The sequence below is a fragment of the Oncorhynchus gorbuscha genome, linkage group LG15 (genome assembly GCF_021184085.1).
Source record: "Oncorhynchus gorbuscha isolate QuinsamMale2020 ecotype Even-year linkage group LG15, OgorEven_v1.0, whole genome shotgun sequence".
In the NCBI taxonomy this organism is placed as follows: Eukaryota; Metazoa; Chordata; class Actinopteri; order Salmoniformes; family Salmonidae; genus Oncorhynchus; species Oncorhynchus gorbuscha.
In genome coordinates, this window is record NC_060187.1 from 31,469,891 (window position 1) to 31,495,349 (window position 25,459).

Below are 25,459 nucleotides of genomic sequence, written 5' to 3' on the forward strand. Positions count from 1 at the left end.
GCACGATGGCGCACGCGCGCAGCCGGTTTGGGTTCCGTGTTACTCTCTAACGTTCAGGAAAATAAGATAGACAAGCTCAGGGTGAGGATCTCCTTCCAGAGAGACATAAAGGGACTGTAACATACTCAGTTTTACAGATTCATGGCTCTCTCCGGATATAATGTCCCCATCCATACAGCCAGCGGGGTTCTCCTTACATCATGCGAACAGGAAGCAGGAATTCTCCAGGAAACACAGAGGTTTAGGGGTATGTCTCATGATTAACAACTCATGGTGTGATTGTGGTAACATACAGGAACTCAAATAATTTTGTTCTCCCAATCTGGAATACTTCACAATCAAATGCTGACTGCATTACATCTCAAGATAATTTCTTTAGTTATTGTCACTGCTGTTTCGATCCCGCGGACTAGGAAATGTTCCAGGTCGCATCAATGAATAGTATTGTAGTATACGCTGACTCAGTAACTGGGTTCATCAGGAAGTACATGTTGTTCCTACGGTGATGATTAGAACTTACCCAAACCAAAAGCCATGGATAGATGGCAGCGTAATGCAATTATATTTTTGTCAAAATGACTAAGACTAGACTAAATCTAAAAAGTGTGCCTAAATGAATAATGCTTCACACCGACAGCGTGGTAAAGAAGGCTCAACAGTGCCTCTTCAACCTCATGAGGCTGAATACATTTGTCTTTGTCCCTAAGATCTTCACAAACGTCTACAGATGCACCATCAAGAGCGTTCTGTCGGGCTGCCTTGCCGCCTGGTATGTCAACTGCACTGCCCGCAACCGTAGAGCTCTCCAGAGGGTGTTGGTCATCGTAGTCTCGCTTTGCCATTCCTTCAACATCCCATTGTTGTCACACCTCCCTTGGAGGTCTAGAGAATGTTGCATCACAATGGGGGTGTGAATGGTCTGCTGGCTCCCAGCTGCAAGATTTTTATTGGTTATTACATTTCTAGAACCCTCCCCCACAAGGACATTGAAGGGGGTGTGACATGTTATGTTCATCACTGTTTTCTGACCAGGTAGGCCATATTATGTAGAAAGTTGTTCCATATGCTAGCTAGTTTGCAACACTTCAGAAGATGTAAGAAAAGACAGAGAAAAAATGTAATTCTGCTTAGACAGAAGTCTGGTCTATACAAAAAATCAAGTCGATGAAGGCATTACAACGCCTCTGCTTGAACACTCTGCAAAGAAAAGAGACGTTTTCGTCTGTCTACCTACAAGCTATGGTAAAAGTTTAGTGTGTCAAGTGTAGCCGACAGTCCGCAATTTATTGAAATTGAAAGTAGAGAAATCGATGGTAATAGTAGTTTATCCTCTGATGTCAACACACGGGTCAAAGTGAGATGGAGGATGAGAAAATTGCCAAGGGTGAATACACGATTGTCTTGGTCCCAGCTCTGATGTACCTTGACTGACCTTGCCTTCTGGATGATAGCAGGGTGAATATACCGTGGCTCGGGTTGTTGATGTCCTTGATGATATTTTTGGCCTTTCTGTGACATCTGGTGCTGTACGTGTCCTGGAGGGTAGACAGTGTGCCCCCAGTAATGCATTAGTCAGACCACACTACCCTCTGGAGAGCGCTGCAGTTGTGGTCAGTGCAGTTGCCGTACCAGGTGGTGATACAGTCCGACAGGATGCTCTCAAATGTACAGGAGGGGGCTGAGCACGCCCCCTATTGGGGCCCCTGTGTTGAGAATAAGCGTAGTGGATATGTTGTTTCCTACCTTCACCACCAGGGGGCAGCCCATCAAGACATCCAGGACCCAGTTGCACAGGGCAGGGTTCAGATCCATGGCCCCGAGCTTAACGATGAGGTTGGAGAATATTATGGTGTTGGAGAGTATTATGGTGTTCAAGGCTGAGCTGTAGTCAATGAACAGCATTCACATATGTATTCATCTTGTCCATATGTGTTAGGGCAGTGTGCAGTGCGATGGCGATTGCATCATCTGTGGATCTATTGGGGTGGCATGCAAATTGAAGTGGGTCTAGGGTGTCAGGTATGGTGGAGGTGATATGATCCTTAACTAGCCTCTCAAAGCACTTCATGATGCCAGAAGTGTGAGCTACTTGTCATTTAGTTCAGTTACCTTTGCATTATTGAGTACAGGAACAATGGTAGACATCTTGAAGCAAGTGTGGTCAGCAGACTAGGATAAGGAGAGATTGAACATGTCCGTAAAACACTCCAGCCAGCTGGTCTGCGCATGCTCGGTGGACCTTGTACTTGCGATGACACACACAGATGGTCATGGAAGTGTCTCTGTTTTACTGCACATCAGCCAATGAGGGTAACCCTGACAAAAATCGACAACATTCTAAGCTCAATTCCCTTACTTTTATGAATTTAGGATTTTTTTTCTGCTTTGCCCATTGCTGACGTGAGATATGCAATAGCCTTACTGTCTATCATTACTTTGGAGGTTTTGGGATATGATGAACACTTGCGTGATTATGATGATGATACCTAAAATTACAGAACATTTTCAGTTCAAATAATTACACAAATAAAAGCAACAAAGAACGTAATGTTATGAAAGTAAACACATTTTGTGAGTCGACATTGTCATTGGTTTCAGTACAACGCCTTCTTTCTCTCTTACATTACTTCTTTAACGGTGACATTTAAGATCATTTCCATCCTAGGATCTCAGCACTCCAGCTGAAATCAACTGTTTGTGACATCTGTCTGCATACCAAATGAGCAGACAGTTTGTTCTTCTCACGGTTTAAGTTCAATTTGTGGTTGCCACAGTAGTTCCTCATAGTACAATTTTTTGCAACGGGCTTATTTAGAAGTTCTGGAACTTGGGTAGAACCTGCTAGTTGTCAAAGCAAACACCTTCTGATCAAGAAGCACACTTGCTAGACGAGAGTGCTTTCCAGACTCTTGCTTCAGCTCACTGGCTTTAACAAATCGTTGCAAGAGGTGGTCTCAAACGGTCTTGCTGACTTTCTGAGCAATATCAAACTGGACATGTGCCCCTTGGTATTGGATGAGGTTTTTTGTGAGGCGCACATGGTATTCGCAGTTCTCACATCAAATACTTTGTTATTTCTCTGTGCCGATAACCTTGAAGACATATACCAATTATTTCCAAAGGACATCTACATATCCGTGATTTTGAACTAGAACAGTGACATTTCATAAAAGGAAAATAGGGTTTTAACATCTGAGACTGACCTGCATTATGCAACACATTTGCAATGATATATTTTGGTGCCGCACAAAATGGGCTTTATCAGTTACTTAATTGTCAAGGAAAAATACAAACAATGTATAAATTATCTACGCTACAAATGTCACTATGACCAACTGATGATATGATTCAATGTAGCCTACAAATGTGAGCCTGTAGGACTTGTGCAACCTAACCTAAGTCTACGAATAGTGTAATGTGTGTAATGATTAATACTCTGATAAAAAAAAAACAATAGTACACCTGTAGCAGCATGGCCTATTGCATTGACAAACGTTATCTGTAAATAGCTACTGGATGTTGTTAGTACGCAGTGATCACTTTTGTTCTTGTCAGAACCGATGATGCACCAAAAACCAGTGCTTGTAGCGGTTGAATTCCCATATCTGGCGGCTGGTCATCTGTCGCTGCGGTTGGGTCCCTGAATAGGTCTCGTCTCGCCGCACTCTTCATATTTTCTTGAGCAGACACTCTTTTGGTACTTATGGAGGGTCGAGAGAGATCGGAAAGATGTGCTGCGGCTAACTATAGAACTTGCTCTTTCCCTCACAAAACAGACCATTCTTTCCACGTCATTGGCACTTCTTCATAGGAGTAGAAGATTGCAACAGGAGCCATATAGTTTACTGCTTTTGAAAACCCACCACTCAGTGTGACAGGTCGCATTATGTATACTAAAAGCCAGTGTGTAGTCCGGTCGCAATAAAGACGATTTACCTTGTAAAAGGTTGTTTTTTCCTGTTACAGTCGTACGGTTCACCACAAACAAGGCATACATCAACATATTTTGATGGGGTTTTAATATGCAATTTCATGGACATACTCACACACCGTTGCATTTACGACACTAATCTAGTGAACACCTTTGATGCTCCGCCCAAGCAAGGCATTTGATTGGTTTGACATGTTGCGTGGCGTCACTGATTTATACCTGGTTCCCACCCATTTCTAGCTGACTCTGTGCCACAGGCTTCCTGTTTAGGGAAGTCTGGTTCTCAAAAAGGCTACGGGCAGCCCAACACATCATCAGAGCACAGTGCTTTTGCCCTCCAGGATATCTACAGCACCCGGTGTCACAGGAAGGCCAAGAAAACCATCAAGGACCTCAGCCACCCAAGTCTTGGCCTGTTCACCCTGCTACCATCAAAATGGCGGAGACCGTACAGGTGCATCAAAGCTGGAACTGAGAGACTAAAATAAAATCAATTTCACCTTTATTTAACTAGGCAAGTCAGTTAAGAACAAATTCTTGATAAACAGCTCCAGACCGTCAGACTGTTAAACAGTCATCACTAGCCAGCTACCACCCGGTACTCTACCCTGCACCATAGAGACTGCTGCTCTATGTACATACTGTAGAGTCATTGAACACTGGTCACTTTAATAATGTTTACATACCGTTTTACCCACTTCATATGTACATAAAGAGAAAAAAAGATGCAAAAAATAATAATAATCATTTTAAACAAAGGACATCAAAGACAACTAAAATCATAACAGCAATGCCTACTGTATATGTTTGTGTGCATGTCTGGCACTATTACATGAATGTGTGTGTTCTTGTATGCGTTTATTTGAATGAGAGTGTGTGTATATATGCACGTGTACAAACACCTGCACGGAATCAGCCTCAGGCAAACTGGCATTAGTTGTAGAAACACTACCCGTCAGTGTTCTTCCCAACTATTTGCAAACAGTATGGCACAGTTGATAACATCCTGGTCCTCAAATGAAACTGGTAAACATTCCTAGTTATGCTATTTTTATTCCTCTGCCAGTTTTGATCATTTATATTGGGCAGACAGACCAGTTCCCTATCTCCTCCCACTGCCACCTGCCTCCTCCAGTTTTGATCATTTATATTGGGCAGACAGACCAGTTCCCTACCTCCTCCCGCTGCCAGCTGCCTCCTCCAGTTTTGATCATTTATATTGGGCAGACAGACCAGTTCCCTATCTCCTCCCACTGCCAGCTGCCTCCTCCAGTTTTGATCATTTATATTGGGCAGACAGACCAGTTCCCTATCTCCTCCTGCTGCCAGCTGCCTCCTCCAGTTTTGATAATTTATATTGGGCAGACAGACCAGTTCCCCATCTCCTCCCGCTGCCAGCTGCCTCCTCCAGTTTTGGGGTAAAGCTGTGATCAATTGGTTGTACTCTTGGATTGAGCAGACCTTCCTGTACAATTGTGATAACTCCATGAAGGGCATAACTCTACCATTCCAATTTCCAATATAATTTAAGAACAAAATACCCTTTTCAAACATCTTTCCCATAAATACAGGTATTTTATCAACCAGCACATTTGAGTTCAGCCATAATATTTGTTCTTCTTTCAGGGGGATGAAATTTAAATTGTAGCCAGCTCTGCAATGCTTGTTTGAAAAAGAGAGATATTTTGAAAAATATATCATTTTCAATTAATTGAAAATGAGACATGGCAATCTGCACAAAGGCAAAAAGGCCATGTTTAAACAATGGATGAGCTTTTCTTAGTAATCTACTTGAGAACCATTTAGGGTTCAAGTAAAACATTTGAATAAGTGAAGCTTTTAGAGAGAGGTTTAGTGCTTTTATATTTAATAATCTCAACCCATCCAATTCATATTCATTATATAAACTCAGCAAAAAACATACTCACTGTCAACTGCTTTTATTTTCAGCAAACTTAACATGTGGAAATATTTGTATGAACATAACAAGATTCAACAACTGAGACTTAAACTGAACAAACATGTGACTAACAGAAATTGAATAATGTGTCCCTGAACAAAGGGGGGTTCAAAATCAAAAGTAACTCTCAGTAACTGATGTGGCCACCAGCTGCATTAAGTACTGCAGTGCAGTGCAGGGGAATGGCCCTATCCCTCACCCTCCGATCCAACAGGTCCCAGACGTGCTCAATGGGATTGAGATCCGGGCTCTTCGCTGACCATGGCAGAACACTGACATTCCTGTCTTGCAGGAAATCACCACAGAACGAGCAGTATGGCTGGTGGCATTGTCATGCTGGAGGGTCATGTCAGGATGAGCCTGCAGGAAGGGTACCACATGAGGGAGGAGTATGTCTTCCCTGGAACGCACAGCGTTGAGATTGCCTGCAATGACCACAAGTTCAGTCCGATTGTGCTGTGACACACCACCCCAGACCATGACAGACCCTCCACCTCAAAATGAATCCTGCTCCAGAGTACAGGCCTCGGTGTAACGCTCATTCCTTTGACGATAAACGCGAATCTGACCATCACCCCTGGTGAGACAAAACTGCGACTCGTCAGTGAAGAGCACGTTTTGCCAGTCCTGCCTGGTCCAGCGACGGTGGGTTTGTGCCCATAGGCGACATTGTTGCCGGTGATGTCTGGTGAGGACCTGCCTTTCAACAGGCCTACAAGCCCCCAGTCCAGCCCCTCTCAGCGTATTGAGGACAGTCTGAGCACAGATGGAGGGATTGTGCATTCCTAATGTAACTCATGCAGTTGTTGTTGCCATCCTGTACCTGTCCCGCAGGTGTGATGTTCGGATGTACCGATCCTGTGCAGGTGTTGTTACACGTGGTCTGCCACTGCGAGGATGATCAGCTGTCCATCCGGTCTCCCTGTAGCGCTGTCTTAGGAGTCTCACAGTACGGACATTGCAGAGTCAGTAGCAAGGCATCTTTCGTGTCCTACGTTTTCATACCTGTGACCTTAATTGCCTACCGTCTGTAAGCTGTTAGTGTCTAAATGAACATTCCACAGGTGCATGTTCATTAATTGTTTATGGTTCATTGAACAAGCATGGGAAACAGTGTTTAAACCCTTTACAATGAAGATCTGTGAAATTATTTTGATTTTTACGAATAATCTTTGAAAGACAAGGTCCTGAAAAAGGGACGTTTCATTTTTTGCTGAGTTTAGATAGGCACGTTTTGTCTGGTTTAGCGTCCCAGAGAAATCTAAATATTTTTTGCTCATATGATTTGAAAAACCGAGTCATCAGGAGTAGGATCCTACATAGTTAACATACCTGTACAATATGTTCTATCGAGAGCTTCCAGTAAAAAAGAAGGGGTGAATAACCTGCCCAAACTTGTTCCATGTGAGTGCCTGCCACCAATGAAAGCATGGCAGTTAGCAATGGGAGACTAGGGAGAGGAAGATGGTTCCCTCTCCCGATTGTTATCATTTTGCAGCAGGACCATGCCAATCCTTTTTCTTTTGATGTCACAGGCACATTTGTCTACTCGCTGGATATGGAAATGCAATTCAGAAAGAGACAGAGGAAATTTGCTTACCTGTTGTGAAATTCATATATTTCTGGGAGATTACCAAAAAGCACATCTTTCTTGTTCTCCAGTGCTGTAGGGATTAGGGGGGAAAGCTCTGTGTTGTCCAGCTCGGCAGCATACCCCTGGACAGGAAAATTACATTCAAAGCCAATAAGTAAAACTATGACGCCTCTGTGATAATGTAAACCCAATAAAACCCAGTCCTTCATATGGCTTTACACCTAACATCTGAATGAACATTACATGAACAGAAATCACAGACAGTTCGAGTAGCCTAATGGCTCATTTAAATTGACAAAGCAAGTACATTTTAAGTTCAACAAAAGTTAATACATTATTCTGAAATGGCCAGACCTGATGCAACATTTGCAATGTCAGGCAATGTCAGGTTTTATGTTCCCGATGTGCAGTTAGCAGAGAAAGGAGAGCTTTCTCTACTGTCTCTAACGTTACTGCCACTAATACACAGCGTTTCACAGTGACGAGAGAGCCATTTAAAGTAACAAACACACCTCCATGATGCTCTGCAGCTCCTCGACGTACAGCCTCTCAGTTTCAATCAGCTCATTCATGATGTGTCTGGGGAGGAAAAATACGGGATCCGTCAATACACACCAATTACAGAGAAGTGCAGATACATTAATAAAACCCAGAATGGAGACTCCAATTGCCACTCATATCCTAAATGCTTTGTCAAAGTTCTCCAACCAAATAATCATCCTCATCAGGAGGTGGGTGTGCACTCAGTCGAAGGTGGAAAACACAGTCATCAAACAACCCAAAGGAGGCTCCGCTAGATATAGAAGCACAGCACCCCAGACATGAGGTACATGGGGGGAAACAAGGCCTAACAGAGGAGGTTGTTATAAAACCAAGGAGCTTGAGCAAAGCTAACATTTCCAGACTTTAATGGCCCCTTTAATGTGCACATGAGTTCTGAGGTCTTGATTTTTATGTGCCATCACGAGCCCATCGAGACACTGAGTGCTGTTTGATGTATGGGCACATTTTATAGGTCAATAAAGCTCTTCAAAGGCACCCGCCACTCTCACAGAGGCAGGCATCTGTCATATCATAGGTGACTGCCTTCCCAAGTACCAACACAATAGGATATTTGCATATCCATTTTTTGATGTGGGAAGGCAGCGTCGTGTGAATAAATATCATGGACAGAGATGCCTTCATTGAACCCCTGGGGGAAAAAACATTCCATGAAGTCATGTGCCTAGCCTGTTATTGGTGCTCCTAAGTAAGACCATTTTTCTTGAATGCCCTAGTGGACAGTGTTTTTTTATTAATGATACTTATTTGGTCGTTCTCCCTCAAGTTGTTTACACTAGCTAAATGTATTCTGTGCCAAGAAGAAGATAAAATCACCCTCCAACCAAAAAGCAATGCTTTAACTATATAAAACAAAGAACGTATACATGTTATGTACTAAAATAACACATTGACAATGCCAGTTTGTCCTGATGTGACCTTCCGGAACACTGAATTACTTTTATTATGAAGAGTATGTACTGCCGGATGCAATTCAGATGACAAATTCCAAGCTCTGGCATAGAATCCAGCTTCACTCCTGCTGGTTGGCCTCACTGATTTGATAATAATTTAGAGAAATCATAGACTGACTAAGCTGAGGCAGTCAGGGGGAGTAAATGGGCTGGGCTTTCCCCCTCTAGCCCAGCAGTTTCCTCCCCCACTAGTCCCACTCTGCTCTCTCACTCTCTCACAGTCACACAGATGGAGAGACATATACAGACAGAGCAGCTCAGGCAGCAGCCCTGAACCCTGGAGTTACTACACAGTTACGCTGTTATTCCCTACACACAGACAGGAAAGAGAAAAAGAGGGTGAAAGAGGGGGATAGTGCTCATCTACTGGAAAGGAGGGGCAGGGGAGAGTACTTTTCTGTACTTTTCCCAGAAACACGTGGATGGAACTCACAGGCTGGTAAGTAATCAGGGAGACGGAGGTGTGGGGGTTTTATGCTCTAGCTGAAAGACTGTTTATAATACCTTAGGGTGCTCAAAGCAAGAATTCACACTGCATTTACAGTTAGCCTGTGGGGAGATGTCCATTAACGGTAGAATCATCGCTGGGATGAATTTCATGGAATTGGAACCTACCCTCTCTTGGTAGGTTTTAAACAATAGACTCAGGAAATCTAACAAAATTTAAAAAAAAATACAATTATACTTAACAATGATATAGAAATGAGGTCATTTTAGAGATCATTGGTAGATATGATTAAACATCTGCTAATACAAATAAGAGCTCTGTTTAAGTGTTCTTATCTATAGTGGTTAGTAGCTACAATTTGTCTTGGGTAGAGGCTTTTCAGCACATCAAGCTTACATCACATTGTGAATACAAATTTGTTGGATGCATTTGCAGTTAGTTTTGGTTGTGTTTCAGATTACTTTGTGCCCAATAGAAATATATGGTAAATAATGTAGTGTCATTTGAGTAACTTTGATTAAAAATAACAATATATGTTCCTAAACACTTCTACATTAATGTGCATGCTACCATGATTACAGATAATCCTGAATTAATTGCCAATCATGATGAGTGAGACAGTTACAGAGGGTCAAAGATCATATCCTGAAGACTTGCTAACCTCTCACCATTACCAATAGGTTAACATGTCTTGGGGGTATGATTTTTGACCCTCTGTAACTTTCTCAATCATCATTATTCACGATTCATTCAGTATTATCCGTAATAATAGGCACAAAATAATCTTAAACACAACCAAAATGAACTGCAAATGCATCCTAGAAATTAGTAAAGTCACAATCTTGATGTAGTCATTGCGCACTAGGAATATGGGATCAAATACTGAACTTTTCACTACTTTATTCATAAGAATCTTTAGGGATGTCAATCATTTTGACCCCTACCTTTTTGAGTAAAACAAACAAAATCTCTTTCTTTGAGAAATTTTATTAGAGTAAAATGTCGTCTTTTTTTGAGCATACAATGTAGCTTTGTCAATTGCGTGTATTTTCATCCATATATCAGTTTAAAATCATAACATTTTTCAATTACCCCTCATTTTTACCATTGAAGTTGGGCTTGTTTGAGTGGTAAGGTGACTGTTAAACGAAAGCCAAGGAGTGAAGTCGGGGGAAGTGCATCTGCCAAAAGTGGGACAATGATTGGTTTTCAACAGCATGGCTCAGTGCAACGTTTCCATTGTTTCTAAAAGTGTTTTCTTTATAACGTTAAATTAAACGTGTCTCCAACCCCCATATCACACGCTCACAAACTCTACATTGGTGTGTACATTGTACAATCAATTGGTGAGAGAAAGCATCAAATATCACATTTATTTGCGCATATCCACTGTATACATGGATTGCGGCAAAGTTGGTTCCTGTTTCAGTGATGTCTTTGGTCACGTTTGCGTGGGTCAAACAAAAGCACCCTAATGATTGGTTGATAATAGAGCCTCCCACAATGCAGATGATGGCTGCAGGATGAAGTTGGTGAAGAGCAATTACAGAAACTTGCAGTCAAAATTTCATGACCTTTGATCACATGATTTTTTTGTACATTTTTTTTTGACAATTTCTATCCCCATAATTCAACACCTTTAAAAGGTGGTGACCAGGCCTCCTGGGTGGCGCAGTGGTTAAGGGCGTTGTACTGCAGCGCCAGCTGTGCCATCAGAGTCCCTGGGTTCGCGCCCAGGCTCTGTCGTAACCGGCCGCGACCGGGTTAGGGAGGGCTTGGTCGGTAGGGGTGTCCTTGTCTCATCGCGCACCAGCGACTCCTGTGGCGGGCTAGGCGCAGTGTGCCAGGTGCACGGTGTTTCTTCCGGCGAATTTGTGCGGCTGGCTTCGGGGTTGGATGCGCACTGTGTTAAGAAGCAGTGCGGCTTGGTTGGGTTGTGTATCGGAGGACGCATGACTTTCAACCTTCGTCTCTCCCGAGCCCGTACGGGAGTTGTAGCGATGAGACAAGATAGATACTACAACAATTGGATACCACAAAATTGGGGAGAAAAAGGGGTAAAATTCAAAAATAAATGTTTAAAAGGTGTTTTTTTGGCAAAAGTGATCTGCTACAAAGCGCCCAGTGTTTACATTTAACCCTGCAATTGTAACATTTAAATTCCACCACTCTCTGTTGCATTGTTTACAACCAGTATGTCCTAGAAACGTAGTTACAGGGATTTTCCTCGTTTGGGCAAAAGTCCATTGTCTGTCCTCCGTTCTCTCTCCTCTGTTACACGGAAACAGTGGTGTGTGTCAATTCATTAGTAGGCAATGATAGCCTCCTTTTGGTGAGGAAGCACAAGTGTTTCCCTTCGCGAAAGACTTTAAATCTGTCACACACCCTTAGAATCAGCTTTTTTCTTGAATATGAAAGGTTACTTATTTTATCTATTGAATGCTTTAGTTAAATTTGTTTTGATCACTTTATACATTTATTTTGGGATTCCAGCCTGTAAATGTAATTTGTCTGATGACACGCGATTGGAGAATGAGTAATTTCATACATTTTTCGTCCACTTTACGTCTCCTCGCCACCTCTCCTCGATTACATTTGACCATTTTCAAAAAGAAGGCCAGAGAGGATGGAGGAGAGAGGACGCAGGAGTTGAGCAAATCTATACTGAACTAAAATATAAATGCAACATAACGATTTTACTGAGTTACAGTTCATATAAGGAAATCAGCCAAATTAAATACAGTGGCAAGAAAAAGTATGTGAACCCTATCCACAGAAGATTTTGGCAGTAGTGCTGTGGAACATCCAGGTACTCTTTTGCGAACTTCAGACATGCAACAATGTTTTTTGGACAGCAGTTGCTTCTTCCGTGGTGTCCTCTCATGAGCACTATTCTTGTTTAGTGTTTTACGTATCGTATACTCGTCAATAGATATAACGATCATTGTTGGAAGGATGGTCGGACCAAGATGCAGCGTGGGGTAGGTTAATCATTTTTATTTATGATAACCGGCACAAAACAAGAAAGAGTAACAAATGAAACGTACAGCTTTGTAGGGCTAAAAAGCAACAATACAAAATCAAGATCCCACAAACAACAGGTGGGAAAAAGGCTGCCTAAATATGATCCCAATCAGAGATAACGATAGACAGCTGACTCTGATTGGGAACCATACCAGGCCCTAGTCACACCCTGACCTAACCAAAATAGAGAAACAAAAGGTTCTCTAAGGTCAGGGCGTGACAATAGAGATGTTAGCATGTTCCAGAGATTTCTGTAAGTCTTCAGCTGACACTGTAGGATTCTTCATTGAGCATTATGTCTCTTGCAGTCATCTTTGCAGGATGGCCACTAAAAAAGGGAGAGTAGCAAAAGTGCTGAACTTCCTAAATGTATAGACAATTCGTCTTACCGTGGACTGATGAACATCAAGGCCTTTAGAGATACTCTTGTAACCCTTTCCAGCTTTACGCAAGTCAACAATTCTTAATCTTAGGTCTTCTGAGCTCTCTCTTGTTCGAGGCATGGTTCACATCAGGCAATGCTTCTTGTGAACAGCAAACTGTTTTTGGAGTAGTCATTAGCCTATGGGTTCACATACTTTTTCCAACTTACACTGTGAATGTTTAAATTATGTATTCAATATAGGCAAGAAAAATACAATAATTTGTGTTATTTGTTTAAGCAGTGTTTGTCTATTGTTGTGACTTATATGAAAACCAGAACACATTTTATGACCAATTTATGCAGAAATCCAGGTAATTCCAAAGGATTCACATACTCATTTACATTTACATTTAAGTCATTTAGCAGACGCTCTTATCCAGATACTCCTCCTTGCCACTGTAAATCTAATCTATGGATTTCACATGACTGGGCAGGGGAGCAGCTATTGGTGGGTCTGGGAAGACCCACCCACTGGGATGTGAGGCCTAGCAATCAGAATGAGTTTTTACCCACAAAAGGGCTTTATTACAGATATAAATACTCCTCGGTTTGATCAGCTGTCCAGGTGGCTGGTCTCAGACCATCCTGCAGGTAAAGAAGCCAGATGTGGAGGTCCTGGGCTGGCGTGTTAACACGTGGTCTGCGGTTGAGAGCCGGTTGGATGTACTGTCAAATTCTCTAAAACCACGTTGGAGGTGGTTTATGGTAGAGAAAATAACATTAAATTATCTGAAACAGCTCTGGTGGACATTCCTGCAGTCAGCATGCCAATTTCACGCTCCATCAAAGCTTGAGACATCTGTGGCATTGTGTTGTGTGACAAAACTGTATATTTTAGAGTGGCCATTTATTGTCCCCAGCACAAAGTACACCTGTGTAATGATCATACTGTTTAATCAGCTTCTTGATATACCACACCTGTCAGGTGGATGTATTATCTTGGGGATTCGATCTAGCAACCTTTCGGTTACTGGCCCAACACTCTAACCACTAGGCTACCTGCCGCCACTAACAGGGATATAAACAAATGTCCACACAATAAGCTTTTTGTGAATATGGAACATATCTGGGATCTTTCATTTCAGCTCATGAAACCAACAATTTAAATGTTGCGTTTATATTTTTGTTCAGTATAACTAAGAAAAGACCACAGCTATACAATATTACTAATCTAACTCAAACAATCTCATAAATAAGCAAAAGGCAAAAAGTGTTCAATTTAGCCCGTCTCCACGAGAATGACGATGCATGCCGTCTCCACGAGAATGACGATGCATGCCGTCTCCACGAGAATGACGATGCATGCCGTCTCCACGAGAATGACGATGCATGCCGTCTCCACGAAAATGACGCTGCATGCCGTCTCCACGAGAATGACGATGCATGCCGTCTCCACGAGAATGACGATGCATGCCGTCTCCACGAAAATGACGATGCATGCCGTCTCCACGAAAATGACGATGCATGCCGTCTCCACGAGAATGACGATGCATGCTGTCAGGGCAGCTCATTGTTGTGCACCACCCGTTTGCCTAAATCTGCTGCTGTAATGATATCTTGTTGTTATGGTGACTGTTTAGTACAGACTTCAGCAATTCCATGGCCTCTGTTGGTTTAAAGCCCCTCCATTGTTGAACTTTGCGGTGGGTTAGCTTTTGCATTCATTCACAAAAGTCACTTCCCTAGAATCAAATTAACTTGTGAATACCATTTTTATGTCTCTGTGTCTTGTATGAAGGAAGTTAGAGGTGGATTCGTGCGCTAACGCTAACTAGCATATTAGACTTCCAGTCTTTGCGCTAATGCTAGCTTCCTTCATAATGGATGCAAGACATAAAAGTGGTATCCACGAGTTCATCTGACTCTGGGGAAGTAAATAAAGGGCAGTATCACCAAAATCCCAAACTATCCCTTTAAGATACTTCACACTGAACAAGCACAAAGGATTGACTCTTACTGATGAACACGGTGAATAGGCCATCATCATTGAATAGATAGATACAGTTGAAGTCGAAAGTTTACATAAGCTTAGGTTGGCGTCATTAAAACTCATTTTTCATTTTTCAACTCCACACATGTCTTATTAACAAACTATAGTTTTGGCAAGTTAGTTAGACATCTTCTTTGTGCGTGGCAAGTAATCTTTCCAACAATTGTTTACAGACAGATTATTTCACTGTATCACAATTCCAGTGGGTCAGAAGTTTACATACACTAAATTGACTGTGCCTTTAAACAGATTGAAAAATTCCAGAAAATTATATCCTGGCTTTAGAAGCTTCTGATTGACTAAAATTATGTCAATTAGCCTATTGGATCTATTTCAAGGCCTACCTTCAAACTCAGTGCCTCTTTATTTGACATCATGGGAAAATAAAAAGAAATCAGCCAAGACCTCAGAAGTGTAGACCTCCACAAGTCCGCTTCATCCTTGGGAGCAATTTCTAAATGCCTGAAGGTACCACGTTCATCTGTACAAAAAATAGTATGCAAGTATGAACACCACAGGACCATGCAGCCGTCATACTGCTCAGGAAGGGGACAACGTACTTTGGTGCGAAAAGTGCAAATCAATCCCAGAACAACAGCAAAGGACCTTGTAAAGATGCTGGAGGAAACAGGTACAAAAGTATCTATATCCACAGTAAAACGAGTCCTATATCGACCTAATGTGAAAGGCCGCTCAGCAAGGAAGAAGCCACTGCTCCAAAACCGCCAAAAAAAAGTCAGACTACGGTTTGCAACTGCACATGGGGACAAAGATCGTACTTTTTGGAGGAATGTCCTCTGGTCTGATGAAACAAAAATAGAACTGTTTGGCCATAATGACCATTGTTATGTTTGGAGGAAAAAGGGGGAGGCTTGCTAGCCAAAGAACACCATCCCAACTATGAAGTATGGGGTTGGCAGCATCATGTTGTGGGGATGCATTGCTGGAGGAGGGATTCATGCACTTCACAAAATAGATGCCATCATGAGGGAGGAAAACTATGTGGATATATTGAAGCAACATCTCAAGACATCAGTCAGGAAGTTAAAGCTTGGTCGCAAATGGGTCTTCCAAATGGACAATGACCCCATGCATACTTCCAAAGGTGTGGCAAAATGGCTTAAGGACAACAAAGTCAAGGTATTGGAGTGGCCATCACAAAGCCCTGACCTCAATCCTATAGAAAATGTGTGGGTAGAACTGATAAAGCATGTGCGAGCAAGGAGGCCTAGAAATCTGACTCAGTTACACTAGCTCTGAAAGGAGGAATGGGCCAGAATTCACCACACTTATTGTGGGAAGCTTGTTGAAGGTTACCCGAAACGTTTGACCCAAGTTAAACAATTTAAAGGCAATGCTACCAAATACTAATTGAGTGTATGTAAACTTCTGACCGACTGGGAATGTGATGAAAGAAATCAAAACTGAAATAAATCATACTCTATTATTATTCAGACATTTCACATTCTTAAAGTAAAGTGGTGATCCTAACTGACCGAATACAGGGAACTTTTACTAGGATTAAATGTCAGGAATTGTGAAAAACTGAGTTTAAATGTATTTGGCTAAGATGTATGTAAACTTCCGACTTCAACCATAGAGCACACAGGGATGGATGTAAGCACTGAAAACAGAAATTAAATATTCTAATCTGATTTAGTGTGACTTTAAATCCAGTTTGTTTACAAATTATGAATTGTTATGTTGGATTCACATCTCCAACCAAAAATATAAGATAAATATAAGATAATGAATAGGATTAAATCAAATCAAATATTAAATGCAGTTTAAATAAAGTTACATTTGATTTACTCCCAATATTTCATTTAGATTTTTGGTTGAGATGGAGACTATTAATGGTTAATTTGTAGACAAACTGGAATTAAAGACAGACTAAGTCAGTGGTACAAAAGATACATCTCCTTCAAACAGTTGATATTTGGTTGCATTGACAACCAAACACAATTCAATATTAATTTTGTAATACAGTAAATAGCCTAAAGTTAAGGCTATCTTACAAACTAAAATAACCGTATTTATTCAACCTTAAAATGAGTAACACATCCATGGTCACATTGAGGTTAATGTAACTATAAGTGCCTTCTTATGTAATCATAGAAAATCACTTGCACTATGTACTTGTAATGTAATCTCAACTACAATCCAGGTAATTTCGTTGTGCTATTAAATGAAGCACACTGAGAACACATTATTAAATTGTTGTATGAATAAAACATATCTGACACTGTATTCCCATTTCAACTTTGTTGAATTTTTAAATGGTTGAAAGCGCAGTGATAACACATTTTACATGACAACTAAAACCCAAACATTTGGCATTGTTTTTCCATTGGAATTTGTTTATGCCTTTAGATGGTCGAAAGCACAGTGATAACCCCTTTGGGAAATCAACAAACTTCTGGCTGTCTTTTCAAGTGGGTGAATACAGGTTGAAATCTCATTGATCAACGTCTCAACCAAATGTTACCCAAATGCCCAAGTTTAAATGACGTGGTGTGCCCAGTGGACTACTTCAAGCCATTTCATATCATCTGTTTCAACTGTAACATTTATAGGCTGCAAAACAACAGTCAGAAAAGAAATAAAGGCTAGGAGGAACGATTAAATCATTTCTCTCAGTAATGTCCTCGCGCCCTGCATGCATTGTAGGCTTATTAAATCCATTTGAAAGGGTAAGGTCAAAATGCATTGGTAAACATGTAGCCTTACTTTACCTACACCAATTGGTCGCGAATTCAATTTCGAGCCATGAGGCTTCTCTTGTGTAGGGAGCACTGTAGGAGGTACGTGTTTGGGGGTACGTGTTTGTTTCCTTCTTTTATTTGGAATCATTAGAATATGAGAAAATGTATAATTTCGCCTTCAGCCTTGTTATTTCATTCCGATGAGTAGGCTGACTGAAAAGCCACAATAGCAGTTTGTGTTCATAGACCTACAATCAATATTGCATTTGGACTGTCCACGCTTTGTTGACTAAATGTGATTATTCGACCCACGGTTGTTGTTTGGTCGTCACTAGTTACCACTGCCACAAAGTCATAAACCCTGCCTATTTAAAAAATGGATCTTATTAAAATGTTATTTTAAACCTAACATTAACCACACTCCTAACCTTAAATTAAGACCAAAAAGCAAAAACATTTTTCAGGAATTTGTTTTAAAAAATAGCCAATTTTACTTTGTGGCTGTGGTAACTAGTCTCGCACCAGTTGGTACAGAATAGGCGTGCGCAATTGATTTAAGTAGCCCGGCAGAGTTGCACTTTAGTACCGTTGGAATAACTTCAAAAGTCCAAACAGGTTTGCCAATTGTTCATATTTTTGTCTTTCTCTTTTCAGACCTTATGATGTGGGTCGCTCTTTGACCGGACTGTGTGGACACGGGTAACAAAACAGTGATGACTCAGAGAGCGGAGGAGATTAAATTGAACGAAATACCAACATTTCTCAAAGGAGCCCATGTCTCCAGTTGGGTCAATATGATGGAATTCATGCACTCCCAAATCATTTGGAATAATTGTGAAAGTAGAAGCCTCTCAAAGGCAACTACCTATTGGACTTGACAAAAAGACAGGGTGAGGGCAGGAAGGTTCGCAGAATGTTTATGAATTTCAGAAGGATCAGAAGATGTCAACGTGTGCAGCTGGTGACGACAGGCTTTGTCCTGTCTGTGTTGATGCTGTGCTGGGTGCAGCTGGACCACCATGTGGAGAACCGTTACTTGGTCAACAGCTTTGACTTCATCAACAAGAGCTTTGGCATCAGCCAGCAGGAGTCGGAAAGCCTGAGCAACTTCCTGTACCTCATCAACCACCATGACAAGTGTAACAGCAATGAAGTGCTGCTGCTGCTGTTTGTCAAATCTTCCCCAGAGAATCTGGAGAGGAGGCAAGCCATCCGGGCCACCTGGGGGAATGAGAACTACATCCAAAGGGAGCTGGGGGCCAACGTGAGGGTGCTGTTTGCCATGGGGGTCTACTCCAACCCCCAGCAGAGGGGCAGTGTGCAGAGAGGGCTGCTGGGGGAGGACCAGGTCTATGGGGACCTGGTCCAGCAGGACTTTGTGGACACCTTTCACAACCTCACCATCAAACTGCTGCTGCAGTTCCGCTGGAGACACACCTACTGCAGCAAAGCACGCTTCCTCATGTCAGCCGACGACGACATCTTTATCCACATGCCTAACCTGGTGCACTACCTGCAGGGCCTGATCCAGCAGGGGGCTCGGGACCTCTGGGTGGGCCACGTGCACAGGGGAGCCCCCCCTATCCGCCAGAAGGACAGCAAGTACCACGTGCCTTATGAGATGTACCAGTGGCCCTCCTACCCAGACTACACCGCGGGGGCAGGGTACGTAGTCTCAAGGGACGTGGCTGCCAAAATCTACCAGGCAACTCTGTTTCTCAATGCCTCGCTGTACATTGACGATGTGTTCATGGGGATCTGTGCCAACGCCATGGGGGTGTCTCCCCAGGAACATGTTTACTTTTCAGGGGAGGGGAAGGCCCCCTATCACCCCTGCATCTATGATAAGATGATCACCTCTCACGGACATGTGGCAGACGTCCGGCGCCTGTGGAAGGCAGCTATGGACCCACAGATTCATGACATTTCCTCTGGCCAGGTGGGAAAGCTGTACTGCACAGCAGTGAAAATCATGCTCCTCTGTAAACCTTACTATTTAAATACCTACCCATGCAAGGCAGCCTTTTCATAGTGTACTGTTAGGCTGCACAGAATGTCACTGCAGTCTTTTTCATTTATATTTCAGGTTCTGCAGCTGGTATCATCTTCAAAATAAAGACCAAAACCATGTTCTTGACCATATATTCGGCACACCTGCCTTGGCTTGATGGATACTGCAGTTGTACTTTGTGGTTCAGCTAATTGTGTGGTGTAAACAGACGTTACAGAGCTAATGTTCTTGGCTGCAGTCAATAAGTCAAAAGTGAAAAATCCTTCAAATTAAATTTTGCTAGCAGACAGTGTTTTTATTGAGTTACCATTGCTCATTATCTGTATCATACACATCTTATAATCCCGCTTATCTCTTTAGAGCTAACTCCATTTCTTCCCCCATTCCCCTGTTTCACTTCTCCTAAAATGTCAGGCTGCAAACCAGGAGCAGACACTGGCATTTCCCAAAACAATCTGCTTCAAACCACATCCTGCTCACTAAATAATTCCATATGAACTCTGCTCCCCCATCTCTCCCGTCTTTGTCTGGGTCCCCCAAAAAGGCAACATGCAGTATTTAGTGACACTGCAGACAGGAATTCACTGGCACCGGAGGGAGGAGTGAAGCTAGATTTCGATTCAGTATGGATCTCTAGGGGCCCTAGCCTACAGTACCATGCATCAGGGACTTAGGGCAAATAAACAGTGGTTCTCCATTGTGGTTGAATGAAAAATGCAGAATGGGACGAAATCCACTGTGGGATGGAAAAACTCAATCTCTCAACCTTATATGGAATTAATTTACTTCTTGCAGTTTTATCCGGTACTACTTTATGCTTTAAGAGATTCTGCCAGTGATGGGAAATCAAAATCAACCAGGACGTTGCTATTCATGTGTTTTTGAAATCTATTGTGTACAAAAAACCCAGAACCCAGGACATTTTGCATATCAGGTGACATACAAAATTACCCATTGAGAACAGTTACTTTAAGAGATTCTGCCAGTGATGGGAAATCAAGGACATTTTAGCATATCAGGTGACATACAGTAGCTGTTGTATGTTTCAAATACACATTACCTACATTGATGCCTGTGCTTATCAGAAGAGGGGAATGCATGTGTCATTCATTTCCTGTGTCAGATGAGTCAGAGATTGAACTGCCTATGGCATCTGTACAATTTAACAAACCCTTAACAGTTACAGTAAAGACGTTGCAAATAATGTTTTCAAAATTTGGAATAAAAGGACAAGTATGTTCCATATCAGGAGGCATTGTGCAGGCTGATATTAGAACAGGAGACATTCCACAAGCAGGTGTGTGGTCATCTGGTGCTAACAGTCAGCTGGGAGGCTCTGCCTTAAGTCTCTTCATCTCTACAAATCCTCTCTTCAGACAGCTATAGTGTGTGTGCTTTGCTCTCCTAAACTCTCCTTTCAATTGTCACTTTCTGTCTGTGACTTCTCTCAAAGTGCCTTAAAACAAGCTAATGGTTGAGGAAATTGACTTTCACCCATAGGAGGAAAAAGCTGTGCCAAAGGGAACTTGGATTCATACACTGGGTACCTTACATCCAGCAGGGCTTAATGATGATTTTGACATGTGGGTCATGTTTCAATCTGATTTACACGATCCCTGGCTATGTGGTTATGTAGCACTCTCCTGGCTATGTGGCTATGTAGCACTCTAAAATATGCAGTTTTGTCTTACAACACAATACCACAGATGTCTCAAATTTTGCAGGAGCGTGCAACTGTTAAGAGAATTTAATGTTAATTTCTCTAACATATGCCACCTCCAATGTTATTTTAGAGAATTTGGCGTGTAACCACACCAGCCCAGGAACTACACATCCGGCTTCTTTACCTGTGGGATCGTCTGAGACCACCCACCCAGACAGATGATGAAACTGAAGAGTATTTATGTCTGTAATAAAGCCCTTTTGTGGGGAAAAACTCATTTTGATTGGCTGGGCCTGGCTCCCCAGTGGATGGGCCTGGCTCCCAATAAAAGTATATTTTAATATGTTGCAAGTATACTTAAATATACAAAAAAATCTAATAATATACAGTACTTCAAATATGTGATGTACTTTTCTAGTATATCTTAAGTGTACTATAAATATACTATCATTACACTTCAACATTTTTATTAAATGTGTACTTTATATGAATTGTTTTTTCAGTATTAATATATTATAAATATGCTATCATCACACTTCAATACACTTATTAAAAGTGTACTTTAAATTCATAGTTTTTTTCAGTATTTTAGTATATTATAAACATACTATCATCAAATTTGAATATGCTTATTAAAAGTGTGCTTTAAATTAATTGTTTTTCAATATTTATGTATACCATGTTCACTATCATTAAACTTAAACACACTCATTAAAACTGTACTTCAATTTCAAACATTTTAATTGTAATTTAGTATATTCATTCAAAATATACTTGGAGTTGTATTTAAGTTTAATAATTTATTTTATGTAACTCTGCTTGTGAGTGATCAAGTGCACTATAAGTATACAGTAACTTGCAAAAGTATTCATACCCCCTGGATTCCTTCAAGTGGAAGAAAAAGTCCAAAACAAAAATTAAGATTAATAAAAACTAAAATATAGTCGTTGCAAAAGTATTCAGCCCTTTTGTTTAGGCAAGTCTAAATTAGTTTTTGGCGTAACAAATCACATAATAAGTTACATGGATTCTGTGTGAAATAATAGTGGTTGACATGATTTCTGAATGAGTAACCCTTCCTCTGTCCTCCATACATACAACATCTGTAAAGACCCTCAGTCAAGTTTTGAATTTCAAGCACAGATTCAACTACAAAGACCAGGCTGCCCTTCAAAAGCTTCATAAAAGGGGCAGTGATTTGTAGATCGGTAACAATATCAAATCAGAAATTAAATATCTATTTAATCATGGTCAAGTTAATACTTATGTTGTGGATGATGTATTAAACCACCAGGCACATCAAAGATACAGTCGTCCTTCTGAACTGCGCTGCAGGACAGTAATGAAACTGCTCAGGGATGTTACCATGAAGCCATTGGTGATGTCAAAACAGAGTTCAATGGCTGTGATGAGAGAAAACCGAGGATGGATCAACAACGTTTTAGTGACTCCACAATAATGAGTTTAAAATAATAATACGTGACATGGATACAAAATATATAAAGTAATACTGGGGGAAAAAATGGCCTAAAAGCAAAGCCTTATGTTTGGGGCAAATCCAACACAACACATCACTGAGTAACTGCCTCCTTATTTTCAAGCATGGTGGTTGGTGGCTACATCATGGTATGGGTATGCTTGACATCAGCACGTTTTGGGGAGTTTTTCCAGTTAAAAAGTAACAGGACAGAGCTAAGCACAAGCAAAATCCTAAAGGAAAACTTGCTTCAGTCTGCCTTACAACATATACTGCGAGAGGAATGCACCTTTCATTAGGACAATAACCTACAACACAAGGCCAAATCTACACTGGAGTTTCTTACCAAGAAGAAAGTGAATGTTCCTGAGGGGCCAAGTTACAGTTTTGACTTAAATCTGCTTGCTTTAAAATAGCTGTGTAGCCATGAGCACCAACATCTTGACAGAGCTTGAAGAATTATGAAAATAATATAGGGCTAATATTGCACAAGAAGACTCACCTATGTAATCAATGCCAAAGGTGTTTCTAGCGTGTATTGACTCAGGAAGCTGAATACAAAAAAAAGGTATAGAAATCTTCCACTTTGACAGAGTATTTTGTGTAGATTGTTGACCAAAAATTACAATTTAGTCCCACTTTGTTAAATCAAAATGTGAATAAATCCAAGGGGTATGAATACCTTTGCAAAGCTGTCATCAAGGCGAAGGGTGGCTACTTTGAAGAATCTTAAATATAAAATATATTTTGATTCGTTTAACACTTTTTTGGTTACTACATGATTCCATATGTGTTATTTCATAGTTTTGATGCCTTAACTATTATTCTACAATGTAGAAAATAGTAAAAACAAAGAAAAACCCTTGAACGAGTTGGCGTTGACTGGTCCTGTATTTAAAGTATACTTTCAAAAACTAACGTGCACAAGTAATTTGCATATTTCCCAGCATCCTTTTCTGCAGCTGAAGTTTTGATTTATACTATAATATTGTTCCTCATATTTAGTTTATTCAAATATTTTCAAACCGAATAATGTTGTACTTTTAATTACAGATTACACATTTTATTGAAATGTTCATTTATTTCCGAAATGTGAACCACTAAAGTGTGAAATGCCAAGGGTGCACAGTTCTCAAAAACATCCCTTAAAAATTTCTGCTCCAGCCACAACTCCTTTGTAAATAGCATGTTAAAATTGTCTGAGAAGATGCCTCGGTCAATCAAGGTAACCTGTACATGGCTAATTACAATAGCTAATGTGGTTAATGAGTAGAAGTGTATTTGTGAAAGTATGCTTGAAACACATTATAAATACACTTTTTTTTGTAAATATTCAAATACCATTTTAGTATATCTCTAATTTATGATAAATATACATAAAATGTACTTAAGGTGTAATCCATAGATTAGGTTCTAATTTATTTATTTCAATTGACTGATTTCCTTATATGAACTGTAACTCTGTAAAATCATAGATATTGTTGCATGTTGCGTTTATATATATTTAGGTTTGTCCTGGTTGTGACACCTGATTCTTGTTTTGTTAAGTGTTTGTATTTCATGTTAAACATACATGATAAAACATTTCAAACTATCTAAGAAATAATAATGTAAAACATTTACACATCAGTACATTTTTCACTTAAAAAATTCCACCCCAAAATTATATTTTGGTATTAGTTTCATTAGTCCATTGTTGATATAGTTCCAACCAACATGTTTTGCATGTCAGCAATCACATTTTCAAGATATATAACTTTAAAAATACAGAAATACAGCTGGTATCATGCAAATGCATCAAACCAATGTGCCTCCAAGCACTGTGTTTTAACCCAAGTGTTGCTCATCATGTTTGACTGCATTGACACACGTTGGCTATATGTGGCTCCTCATCTCCTGCACCTCAGCTACAGTTGGGTGTACGACAGATTCTCCTCAGTTACTGAGGGAATGGTAGTCCATTGTAGATGTTGACATCATAAACCATATCCTTAGCAACTTTGTGAGTACATACAGCAGTTGTTCTGTATCAACTTTGACAGAGAGCAGAGAGAAAGAGAAAGAAAGGACGGTTCTCTTTCTCAGAAGGTTTTACTTTACATATTGTAGAAGGGCAGGGAAGAGAAAATATCCATTTACCTCCGCCTGGTTGAAAGACTCTCCTCTGTCTCATTCGTCACCAGGATGTGGCTGGAGCCTCCCTGGCTTGCCTCATGCATTACCTCAATCTGGGGACAGAAACACAGAGTGATGCAGTCATGGATACTGTAGGTGGAGGAAGGGTCACACACATATACCTTGGAGGCCCCCATTTCCTTTCAAATATCACACTCCTGGTCCAAGAGCGTTGTGCCATAACTGCAAGGTTGCTGGTTTGAATTCCAGAGCCAACTACCGTAGGTGAAACATCTGTCGATGTGCCCTCGAGCAAGGCACTTAACCGTAATTGCTCCTGTATGTTGCTCTGGATAAGAGTGTCTGCTAAATGACAAAAATGTAAATGGTGTTAGATAAGATGAGATGCTTATCATGACTAGTATGGCACATTATTGATATTCATCAGACAGACATGATGTTGTCAGGGGAAAATGTGCATAAACTAGGGCTCTAGGTTTTCTTTCTCCACATGTTTCAGCTGGGGAAAGGCAGGAAACAGAAGATAGTAAAACTGTACACCCCAATGACTTTCTCTCCCAGACTCCCATTGACCAAGAGTTC

General features: G+C 41.0%; 1 protein-coding gene and 1 pseudogene across 2 annotated transcripts; one reads left to right on the forward strand and one right to left on the reverse strand.

Annotated features, from left to right (window-relative positions):
* Positions 1-25,459, reverse strand: part of LOC123996929 — a 115,360-nt pseudogene that overhangs the window by 27,896 nt on the left and 62,005 nt on the right.
* On the forward strand, positions 9,220-19,890 carry LOC123996930 (lactosylceramide 1,3-N-acetyl-beta-D-glucosaminyltransferase A-like). Of its 2 annotated transcripts, none has more exons than XM_046300781.1 (2): positions 9,220-9,438; positions 18,245-19,890. In XM_046300781.1, exon 2 carries the CDS (start codon positions 18,504-18,506, stop codon positions 19,620-19,622), a length of 1,119 nt encoding a protein of 372 aa, XP_046156737.1. In that variant the 5' UTR covers positions 9,220-9,438; positions 18,245-18,503; the 3' UTR covers positions 19,623-19,890. The 2 variants fall into 2 exon arrangements, with proteins under 2 accessions (XP_046156737.1, XP_046156738.1); XM_046300782.1 differs by lacking the exon at positions 9,220-9,438 and adding an exon at positions 9,499-9,623.

Excerpts from the sequence above, each read along its gene's own strand:
- LOC123996930 (XM_046300781.1), top strand. The coding sequence starts at position 18,504 with ATGTTTATGAATTTCAGAAGGATCAGAAGATGTCAACGTGTGCAGCTG.